Source organism: Terrapene carolina, unplaced genomic scaffold (assembly GCF_002925995.2).
Source record: "Terrapene carolina triunguis isolate 2854851 unplaced genomic scaffold, T_m_triunguis-2.0 Scaffold66, whole genome shotgun sequence".
NCBI lineage: Eukaryota > Metazoa > Chordata > Testudines > Emydidae > Terrapene > Terrapene triunguis.
Genome location: NW_020664417.1, coordinates 52,554,268 through 52,566,341, shown reverse-complemented (window position 1 = coordinate 52,566,341; position 12,074 = coordinate 52,554,268). Strand labels below are relative to the sequence as shown.

Sequence of the window (12,074 nt, the reverse complement as noted above, 5' to 3'; positions counted from 1 at the left end):
GGGGGGGGGGGGGGGGGGGGGGGGGGGGGGGGGGGGGGGGGAGTGGGAGGTCTGCTGCTGTCTGAACTTACAAGACAACATGCTGACATGCTCTCAGCACCCCAAAAACCCACTCTCTCTCCCCCCACATACACACAACACACTCCCTGTCACACTCCACCCCCTCCCCATTTGAAAAGCACGTTGTAGTCACTTGCATGCTGGGATAGCTGCCCATAATGCACCACTCCCAATGCCGCTGCAAATGTGGCCACGCCAGTGCACAAGCAGCTGTCAGTGTGGACAGACTGCAGCGCTTTCCCTACTGCGCTCTCCGAAGGCGGGTTTAACTCACAGTGCTCTACATCTGCCAAGTGTAGCCATGCCCTCAATTTAAATTAATGGGGAACAGATGCTTTAAAAAAATCTCAGGAACAGGGTATATGTGCAGACTTAAAATTACAAGTATTTTGAAACCAAATAGTTTAATAACATCTACTACTCTACTTAAATTGGGTCTTGGTTATTAAGATTTTAGTTTTCTCATCCAAAAGTGGATTTCTTTTAAAACTGATGAATTCTTGCTAATTTTTTAGGGTAAATTTAAATCTTTTCTTGGAGTTCTACCTTCACCATGTTTTCTCTGACAGTGAGAAAACATGTGACCTTGTTCCCCCCACCACTAGCCTCGATTCCTTCTCTCTTTTTCTCTCTCCCTCCCCCACAAAGCCTTTTTTCAGAGAAAGCCTTGTGAATGTAAACCAGTTAAAATAGCTTGCTAGGGCTGATTTTGTCACTGTTTCCCCTCCTCCACCCAAAAAAATTCTTGTGCTGTTTATAACCCACCAAACAGCTACCCACAGCTGATCTTTGTGATTCATGAAACCCACAGCTATGCCTGCTTTAATTTTTAGTGGGGGAGATCCCCAGATAATTTTGTAGCTCTGAAGGTAGGGTAAGGTCTGTTGTTCTAAGGCTGCTGAAAGCTGCCTTTCAGCTGTCTGCTGCTAAGCCAAAGGTGGGCAAACTACGGCTCACGGGCCACATCCGGCCCGCGGGACCCTCCTGCCCGGCCCCTGAGCTCCTGGCCCGGGAGGCTAGCCCCCGGCCCCTCACCTGCTGTTCCCCCTCCCCCACAGCCTCAGCTCACTGTGCTGCCGACACAATGCTCTGGGTGGCGGAGCTGCGAGCTCTTGCCGGGCAGCGCAGCTGTAGAACCGCGGCCTGACCCGGTGCTCTGTGCTGCACGGTGGCGTGGCTGGCTCCAGCCGGGTGGTGCGGCTGCCTGTCCTGGTGCTCTGGGTGGCGTGGCTGTAGTGCTGCCAGCCACCGGTGCTCCAGGCAGCGCGGTAAGGGGGCAGAGAGTAGGGAGGTTGGATAGAGGGCAGGGGAGTTTGGGGTGGTGGTCAGGGGGCGGATGTGTGGATAGGGGTCGGGGCGGTCAGAGGGCAGGGAACAGGGGGGTTGAATGGGGGCAGGGGTCCTGGGGGGCAGTCAGGAATGAGAGGAGGGGTTGGATGGGGCAGTGGGGGGCAGTCGGGGCGGGAGGTCCGGGGGTGGTCAGGGAACAGAAAGCAGGGGGAGGGTGGATGGAGCCGGGGCAGGTGTGGATGGGGCAGGAGTCCTGGGGAGGCCGTCAGGGGGGCGAGAAGGGGGCGGGGGCCTGGCCACTCCTGGTTGTTTGGGGAGGCACAGCCTCCCCTAACCGGCCCTCCATACAATTTCGGAAACCTGATGTGGCCCTCAGGCCAAAAAGTTTGCCCGCCCCGTGCTAAGCCAACTCTTCTGTTGAGGAGTCAGAGTGACCTCAGGCCACAAGAAGTATCTCATTAGTGTGAGATACCTAGATCTAGTCATTTATGCTTGGGTCTTGGAGCAGGGGAAGTTTGTATTCCACACTAACTTGCTTTCTGCCTCAATTTCTCTGCTTGTAAAATGTAGGTAATAATCCTAACCTTCCCCACAATGATAGTCATGTGATTATCACTTGTTTGAAAAGCACCTCTTAAGTGCCGTGTATAATATTAGAAAGGGAGCTGAGGGAGGACCTTGAAGAGACAGTGGATAACATGGTGGAATATGTAGGACAGAGATGAGAATACTTGGGTTCTAGTGAGGGTGGTAGAGACAGTGTAACCCAGGAAGAAATAAGGCAGGGGACAGCAAAATGGGAGCAAATGTGAAAAAGAGGAAGGAAGATGTTGCCTTCCAAACAGAGAATGATCAAAGATAGAAATGAGAACAAAATGGTGTGTAGATGAAAGTAAAGAACTAATAAGGAAAGGGAAGAAACAAGACAAGCACAGATTTTAGGTTAATGAATTTTATGTATTGTGCTTCCCTGGAGACTGAATATTTTTAGGGGAAATGATGGGATTTTGAGTGATTGTTACATTAATATTGTTGACTAGTTGGGGTTTTCTAGTTAAACTGGAAAAAAGACAGAGAAAATCACCTACTCTGTATGTATCCAGTCTTTGTGAATGAGAGCCCTAGCAGCCCGAGTCCCTACAATATATGGAGAATTGTCCCTTAATATATGTTTTTAAATACTCACTATGCACATTATCCATCATAATCATCTGGTCTTCAAAAAGCAACAGAGAGTCCTGTGGCACCTTTAAGACTAACAGATGTATTGGAGCATAAGCTTTCGTGGGTGAATGCCCACTTCGTCGGATGCATGTGTCTGTACTTGTGCAAGTTTCTTCATGAGGTTGATAGATTTCCATTCCATACGGCTAAATGCAGTGCCTTGCATGGTGTCAAGTATCAGAGGGGTAGCCATGTTAGTCTGGATGCATTCACTTCGTCGGATGCATTCACCCACGAAAGCTTATGCTCCAATACATCTGTTAGTCTTAAAGGTGCCACAGGAGACTCTTGCTTTTTACAGATCCAGACTAATACGGCTACCCCTCTGATAGCTGGTCTTCAGTTCTACCACAGCGGAGAAGTTTGATGTTAGCCTGAAAATTTGGAGAGAGGGATACCAAAGTCATTCTAATGGTCCTTTCAAAAATTCTAATGCCAGTCCTGTGCAATAGTGTGATGTGATTATTGTGTGGGAGAGTAATAGCAAAATTGTTTCTGAGGCCCTCCCCAAAATGCAAAGGCTGTCATTGCATACAGTCATAAATGATAGAAACATCACACTGGAGTCTGACCTTTTTCTGATACTTTATCCAATTTAACTTCCCTGATAAACTCCATTAAGGGTTATTCAGGGTTATCACCAGCTGAAACCGAGGTATTTTCAGTCTGTGATGAAATGCTAGCAAAACTGTATTCAGCTTCTCCAGAGACCTTCTTTGTCAGTGATTTAAAGGTAGTGATAGAGGAAATAGAAGTTTCAATCTACAATTGTTGGTTGCTTGTTCTCAGGAGATTCTTGTAGGCAAGTGCTTTTAATTTGAATTTTCTTGTGGGTCACAAACAAATATAACCTGTAACAGTACTTAGTACTAAGGAGGTGATGGTGAGCTCTTTTCTCCCCTGTATTGAGAGCTCTAGCCTTAGACCGTAAACAAACAAGGCAGGCAAAAGATCCAGGAACCGAAATCTCCACTGCCTTTCCCACACCCACTTCCTTCACCTCCTGCCCAGACCATGATCCAGCCAACCCAGCCCCTTAGTTGTCTTTCCTTTGAGCACAATGCAGCTTAAACAGATAAAATAACTCCCTTCCATTGCAAAGGTACACCAATTCATGGCTGTTTCAAAAGCAGCTGTTTCAAAATCTCTCTGAAAACAGTCTTTTTTCCTATTGAGTATATATCTGGATTTCTTGCCACTCCTTATAACCAGGTACTTCCCAGTGCTTTTGGTTGGTCTTGTCTGAGTCCCAGCAGTTGATTTTCTTTTGCTGTTCCAACCTTCCAGGCTAGTCGTCTGGAGAGTTAGAGATGTAGCTGTCTTTGGTTTGGATTTCCTGTACATTGCCTGCCTGCCTGCCTGCCTGCATAGGGGCCTGACCAGGAATTCTGGTCTTTTTCCAGTCCTTAGATGAGTATTGCATCCAGTTACATCAACTGTGGCCTTTTCATACCAGTGCACCAAACATGAGACTATTCCATGTCAAAGTCCCATCTTCTCTTTGCCACAGCATTTTTCTTCCTTCCTAGTTTGCTTTTCAAAATATTCAAGACAAGGTCGGTAATTCAAATGATCTTACCCCTTACTTTATTTTTGTTCAGGTAAGATTGTATACAATTCTTTGTTGAAATTTGAATGCATGTTACTGTTTAGTTTAGAACAAAGTACTGGGCATCTTGAAATCTTTTCATATTGAAATTCTGTTCTTCTGTTAATCCAAGCTGAGATACCAGAGATTCTTCCCAAATAGCTTTGGAAACATCAGTTTCCAATATCAGATTGGGTGGAAGGAAGGAAGGAAAGAAAGAAAGAACAGTGTTAATTCGGACCTTTACAAAGTAAAATCCTTTTGATATTTTCTGGTTTTAAAATAATTTCTAAACTCTGATCTTAATGCATTTTCCTCTGAGACAAGCAAATCTGGATATCTATAAAACAAAATGGACAGTACCTACAGGAGCACCAGAAGTAATGCATCAGTGACCTTAGGAAGCTTGTTGCCATTTTCTGAATCATTGACTTGGCCACCTGACACAATCAAATTATAACCTCTTTTTTCCCCCTAAGGAATGTGCAGGATATTAGAGGTGACAAAAATCCTTCATTATCCAAATAAGCAATATATTACTGTAATCTGTTTATGCCTGTTGTGTGGCTGCAATTTTGATAACTTGCACTCATGCATAAAATATTCCTCATTCGGTTAAAGCCAGTGGCTCTCAATCTTTCCAGACTATTGTACCCCGGCCCTTTCAGGAGTATTTACTGATTAGCCTCTTAGAGTTGGTAGGGCAACTCCCACCTTTTCATGTTCTCCGTATGTGTGTATATATATATCACCTTACTATATGTTCCATTCTATGCATCCGATGAAGTGGGCTGTAGCCCACGAAAGCTTATGCTCAAATAAATTTGTTAGTATCTAAGGTGCCACAAGTACTCCTGTTCTTTTTGCGGATACAGACTAACACGGCTGCTACTCTGAAACCTGTCAATACTTAGATGTTTCACTTTTGAATCTGTTTAGTAAGCTTCTTTACTTTTTTTAATGAGAATGTGCTTGTGCTTGGGGAAAACATTTAACATTGGGAGTACACTTGAAAAACACTTTTTTTTGTCAATTTATACATGTCAATCATAATAACCATTAGTAATGAAGACATGATTGAACTCATGCTTTGGATTTTGAAAACATGTATGTATTTTGTATTTTGCGTTCTTGAATTTCTAAGATCTGTGCCTTTGCTGTACTTTGCATATGTGCTTTCTATTCCCTTTTTGTGCCTATTATTTACTCTTTTAAAGATATGTATTTGGACGGGATATTTTTTTCAAGCAACTTCTCAAATTTAATTTTTACCGCAGATTCATTTCTTTTCATTTTAAATGAACACAAACCACTCTGTCATTTTTCTTGTATTGTTATCAAAAATAAATACATAAATTTAAATGGGGATGAACAAAATGGTGGAGGGGGGAATATTCTTTTAAAATATTGAATATTTTCAACTTAAAAGCGATAAATATAATAAAGTAAGCAGTGGCGTTTTCCCAGCTAGGCCACTGCCTTTAATGTTCTAGAGATTTTAAATTTTCAGATTTCCTCTTACAGTATGTCATCCAGTTATATATTTATTATTATTGTGACAAACAAATGGCTAGCAACTTTGAATTCAATCTGTTTAATGTATACAAAAATAGTAGAGGTTTTCTAAGGCTGGCTAGGAGATAACTAAGCACTTGAAAGGAATAAATATTTTCTCCCTAAAGGTTGAACTGAGAGATAGAGAGATAGAACGTCTAGTACTAGCACTGGATGGTGGTCGCTCTCATGATGTTATATCTTTGGAATCCAGAAGTAAAAGTAACGAGAAGCTTATTGCCCATTTAAATTTGCAGGTAACACATTTATGCACATTCGTTTGTCAAATTTAGAAATACTAGCAACCTATAAATGACTTGTAGCTCCTCTTTTTAAAAAGTATGTTTTATGTTAGAAACAAGCTCAGCTTAAGATGCTTAATTTAAAATTGCATCATGTCTTTTGTTACCAGTTTATTTTTAAATGACTTAATGTTTATGTTTAGAATAGTTTCAGTTTATAACCCAAAGGTCTCAGTTTCTTACTAAAAATTTTGGTAAGACATCTGTGTTTAGAAACTTTCATTTTGTTATGTTCAAACTGTAAACTTTCTGTATGATGTTTGGACTAATTTGAAAACAGTAAAGTTTTTGTTCGGTCCTTTATATTTTTTCTGTGTGTGAGGGACTGAAACTGTGCACTGAAAAGAGAAGTTACTTACAATTAGCTCTGATTCTTCAACTACATTGTCTTTGCATATACACTTGCGTCTTTGGCATCATAGGGTCAGAGAATCTGGAAAAGTGGTGCCTTTGAGCTATGCAATTCCCCCTAAACGTTCACATGTTCATAGCATGTGTATCAGGAGTATTAATCTGCAAAGGCAATTCTGACGGGGAAGTAGAAATAAGTATCTCAAGAAAAACTTTAAAATTGAAATTGGCAACTTTAAATAGTAACTGTTAAAGAATGCTGAAAAATTGAGATTCCAAAATTGAAAATAAATGTGTTTAAAAAGTAGAAAATTGCTTACATTGTTTAACTGAAGATCAGAATTAATGAAGTGAGTAATTTAGGCTGCAATCCTGCAAATACTCATGAAGGTGGGTAATTTTTCTCATGTGTGTTGTCTCATTGAAGTCAATTTTATAAACCCTTTGTACTTATTTTTTAAAATGGTACTGAGGGGTAAAACGAACACAGCACTAGACCTCTTAAAAGGAAGCATTTATTTTGTCTTAAGTTGCATTATTTTCCCGAATTCATAATGTAATAGCACAGTGAGATAATATGGAGTGGAGATTGCAGCTCCTGCTTTATAGGACTCCTGTAGCGAGGGAGCCCCCTAAGTCTGGGGAAATGAATGAGAGCATCTATATAGGGATATACATATCCCCATTTAATCCCCTCCCCCCATTTCTGCTGTGTTCCCTGATACTCTAGTTCCCTATAACATAAAGGGAACCAATGGGTCATGCTTTGTTCCCCTTGTACTGCTACTCCCCTTTACTGCCCCTACCCCTCATGTCTCCAGTGGTCCACGGAACGCATTTCCCTAGCTACTAGCAATGCTTGTCTAATGAGTCTCTGGGACTTATTAGAGCAAGCACTGCTGATAACTGTGTAATATCTGAGCACCTCAGAATGTTTGTTTTATTTATTCTCACAACATCCTTGTGAACAATAGAAGTATCATTATCCCAGTTTACAGATATGGAACTGAGGCACAGAGAGACTAAGGGTATGTTTCAACTTTGAGATGGGGTGTGGTTCCTAGCCTGAGGAGACATACTCATGCTAGCCCTCATTGAGAGAGCATGCTAAAAATGCTGTGGCAGCACGATGGGCTAGGCACCCTGAATACTTGCCCATTGGAGACCCTGCATACATACTCTGGGAAGCTAGCCCTTCCCACAGCTCATGTTGCCATGGCTACACTCTGTTTTTAGTATGCTAGCCTGATGAGTGCAAGTCTGTCTCCTCAAGCTAGGAATCACACCCCTATCTCCAAGTGTAGATATACCCAAACTGGTTTGCCCAAGGTCATGCACACAGGAAGTCAAGGGCAGAGCAGCGAATCGAACCTGGGTCTCAAGAGTCCCAGGCTGGCCCTTTTTCTCCAGGTAGGCAAACTCCTTCCCTAGGCTACAGGTGACATGGGCGGAAATTCAAGGAGGTCAGGAATGTGGAGGTAGTGATATCCCCTCAGTACCTTGGGTGGGGGGAAAGGTATTGGGGTTGTCAAGGTACATAGTAGGAATGGGGAGAGGAGAGCAAGTGGGGACTTCTGAGGGACATAGATTCTCCATCCATTAATGCCCCCGAGGCTGTGGTAGGGGTGAATATGTGGAGACATGGATGCTCACCCATTAATGTCCTTCAGGAATGATGCAGGCGTGCAACCTCCATACTCCAGCTCCCTTAGCTTGGCTATGCACTTCCCAGTTTTCTGATGTTTGTGCTTTTTATTACAATACTAAGGTTAGGTCTACACTAGCACTTACGTCGTTCAGGGGCGTGAGTGACATAAGTTATACTGACCTAAGCGCCGGTGTGGGCAGTGCTATGTCGGCAGGAGAGCTTTTCCAGCCAACATAGCTACCATCTCTCATGGAAGTGGATTTATTATGCCGATGGGAGAGCTCTCTCCTGTCACCATAGAGTGTCTTCACCAGACGCGCTATAGTGGCGCAGCTGCATCACTGCAGCTGTGCTGATGTAGCGCTTCTAGTGCAGACTAGCCCTAAGCTTCTTTTAAAGGTGATAGTGGGTCTTAACTCCACACTTCTTGGTTTCTCGGCATTTGGGATCTGGGAATTAAATTCGTGTTCTGGTAGGGTTCAAGGAGCTCAAGGCACTGCTGAGTGTCTACAACCTTAACTCCATGTTAATCTTTTTTTTTTTTATGTTAACTTTTATTACATTTTAAGAATAGGAAAAACTGCAATTTTTTACAAGGAGAGATGTTTGTTTTTAATGTGTAAAGCAGGTATAGTGATTCAGAAACAGTGGAAGAGGTATTCTACTATCTTCTTTAATAGTATTTGACAATTTTGTATTTAATATTACTGTTTTAATTATAAATACATCATAGGTTGAATATCTTCAGCAAACAAACAGAGAGCTTGAAAATCGCATACAAGACCTTTTGGACACCAAACAAAATGTCACTAGTGAAGTGGTTCATTTAAGCAATAAAAATGAAGAACTATGCCAAGAACTGAGTGAGATAGACCATTTGGCACAGCAGTTGGAAAGACACAAAGAAATTGTGCTTGAGACTGCAGATAAGGAAATTGGGGAAGCTAAGGTAAGCAAGTACTGTAATTTGCTATGTTGTTATGGATCTGATCCAACTCCCATTCAAGTCAGAGGAGTTGAATCTGCATTTAAAGGATACAAGGATTATTTTCCTACTACAGATCAAAACATTATGAAATGTACTTAGAATGTTGTATAGAATTTCTCATTGAAAGGTGACTATCCTTACACCTTGATTAAATATATATTTTTGTTACTATGGCATCACAAAGCTTTGTATAGTACTATAAAGTACCATAAAACTTGGTTTGGGTTTCTCTCTTGGTGCTTTGTGTTTAAGATTTTGTTCTCTGTTCTATTAAGAATGAGCAGGAAAATGCACAAAATAGACCAGCGTGCATGCTAATGGAAGAGAGTTTATTTCTCTTATTTTGTCACTTTACTATTTTAGGCAAGACAGTTATTTAAAGAGTAGTTAGCTTCTAGAAGGAAGAAGACTGGTTTAAAAAAAAAAAAAAAAATCCTGAGACCAAGAACTCCTGGGACAAGATAGATCTTTCTAACAATGATAATTGGGTTTGGAGGGTTCTGCTCTGAGGAATCAAGCAATAGCTCATTTAATCGCTATTTTCTAAGAGGAATATAAGTCTGTGTGCAGCAAATTTTAGACACTTTCAGTACTTCTGTGCTTTATTCAATAAATAGCATGGATATTAAGCTCTCGATCAAGTAAGTGATGACTAGTAAATTCTTAGGTATTAAGTTCAGCTTACGTTGCACTTTACTGTGTACATGTACTTAGAATTTAGCAAAGTAGAAATCACTTTCTAAGTAAATTGTATATTTCTCACAAAAATATTTTGTATATAATCTCAGGGGTATTTGATTTTAAAGGAATTATTATAATTTTGAATACTTAATTTTGATTAATATATGTTAACTTTGATTAATAGAAAGAAATTAAAAGAAAACATAGTGAAATACAGGATCTTGAAGAAACAATAACAAGACTTAAGTCAGTAAGTAAAACAACCTTTTCAAATTGAGGTTTCTTCAGGTAACTCCAATTAAGTTGTGATTTCTTTTTTTCTGTTTATCATATCTTGTATAGAATGTTTTAACATGCATTCATCCTTATGAGATAAATTGTTTAATTTACAGGAATGAAAAGATCGGTTAGCTTTTTTAAAACAGAAAATGTATATCGGCATGAATATCTTCTATAATATTTAAGAACTTTAATAAAATAGCTTAGAGAGTAGATTCCAAAGTTAAAAAGCTGAATGAGCCATCCTATCATTTTGTTGTAAATTTGAATAAACTAAAGAAAACAATTCTGTAGACAAACGGTTTGGTTAAGCATTGTAGTTTTCTTTTTGTATTTGTTTCTACATGTTGTATTACAAAAGACTTTTTTCTGTGTAAAGTACAATCTTTTCCTTGAGTTTTCCCTGGTATCATTTCTCCTTCCCCAATGTCACAGTCCTTAATTTGTAATGGTATAATTATTTTCACCACACCCAAGTAGGACATTTCAGAGAATTTTCTTCATATAGAAACTGCTCAACCTCTTAATCAGGACTTCCAACTTTTTACCCAGCACTTGCTAGGTTGGAGACAAAGTTTAACAGTCCAGATGAAAAATACCTGTGTCCCCATGTCCTTTAAAGCCTGTCTCCTGTAGTTTAAAACAACACATCATGTAGTGGCACTGTTTAAGTATTGTATAAAATCAACTTTATATAAAATATGCTTTTAAAAAAGCATTCAATTAGTAGGATGATCTAATAATAGAAAAAATATGCACCAAATAGTATTTGAGCAGATACAGAACTGGTTGAATACAACAAAATATTGTCATACAAATTATTTAACTAATGCCAAATTAAATTAATCAAATATTTTATATTTATGAAATACTGTTTGATCAGACCTCCTTACTAAAATCTCTTGCTTTAGTCGTATTTTCTTTCCTTTGCTTGTTCCTCTCCACTTATTTTTTAAATTATTTTTCCCTCTTATAGCAGCAGAATGAAACTGACCTGATTCTTCTTAAGGCTTGTCTACACTTACTGGGAGTTCGACGTGCGGCGATCAATGAATCAGCAGTCGATTTAGTGGGACCCGCTAAATCGGCTGCCGATCGCTCTCCCGTCCGCTCCTGTATTCCACCTGAATGAGAAGCGCAAGGGGAGTTGACGGGAGACCGTCTCCAGTCGACATTGCGTAGTGTAGACCCCGCGGTAAATAGATCTAAATACATCGACTTCAGCTATGTTATTCACGTAGCTGAAGTTGTGTAACTTAGATTGATCTCCTCCCGTAGTGTAGACAAGGCCTTAGTTTCATTGCTGACTGCAGAGTTCTGAATGCATAATAATAGCATAATGTATTTTTACTTTACACTTGATTATAGTAAAAAAATTGGCACCAAAACAATACATATTCATTAACATTTAAAATTTTGTACATGGGGTTGGTTAAACAGTAGCACCATCTGATCATAATTAGAAAGTTAATAAAATGTTAAATTATTTTATTTAAAATACTTTGCTTAATTTTTATTTAGTGACATTTTTAGGAATCTACTAACTTTTTCAGTACTTTTATTTCAGGAGCTATGTTCATGTCGGAGAGAAAAAGAGAGGCTGGCTGATGAACTCTTTGGAAAAGCAGATGAAAAACAAAATTTTGAACTATTGTTAAACCAGCTTGAGCAAGAGAAACAAATGCTTTCAGAAAAAGTTGAAAACTTTGAAATTATAGGTAAATGTTTAAATACTGATTCCCTTAAATATATCTTTATTATATATTTGTTGTGTTTTTTTAAGATAAAATCTTAAATATATTTATCCGTAAGTAGAAATAACACTAAATCAGGATCCTGTTATATTTGGAATAAAAATAATTGTATAAAGGCTTAAGGTTTTCCATCAAAATATTCCAGCACTGAAACTGTGCATGCATGATATAATTTAGCTGTAGAGTTGCATTTTTTTCTGCGTGAGGGGTGTACATACTTTCTATAGTGATTTTAGGCTTTATTTGTGCTAATCTTATTAACCCTGTAGATGATACATGTCTGTCCTGAATAGTATACTCTAATTGTTAATGCAAAATAAATTGTTATGGAACTGCTGTATACTGACTGTGGCTA

The 12,074-nt window shown here is 39.7% G+C and overlaps 1 protein-coding gene across 1 annotated transcript in view; it reads left to right on the top strand.

Annotated features, from left to right (window-relative positions):
• CEP135 (centrosomal protein 135) overlaps window positions 1-12,074 on the top strand; it is a 101,728-nt gene that overhangs the window by 23,879 nt on the left and 65,775 nt on the right. The window contains exons 7-10 of the mRNA XM_026647928.2: window positions 5,845-5,973; window positions 8,751-8,966; window positions 9,871-9,936; window positions 11,533-11,683. Coding sequence (XP_026503713.1) covers window positions 5,845-5,973; window positions 8,751-8,966; window positions 9,871-9,936; window positions 11,533-11,683 — 562 coding nt within the window. The remainder of the gene's footprint in view (window positions 1-5,844; window positions 5,974-8,750; window positions 8,967-9,870; window positions 9,937-11,532; window positions 11,684-12,074) is intronic.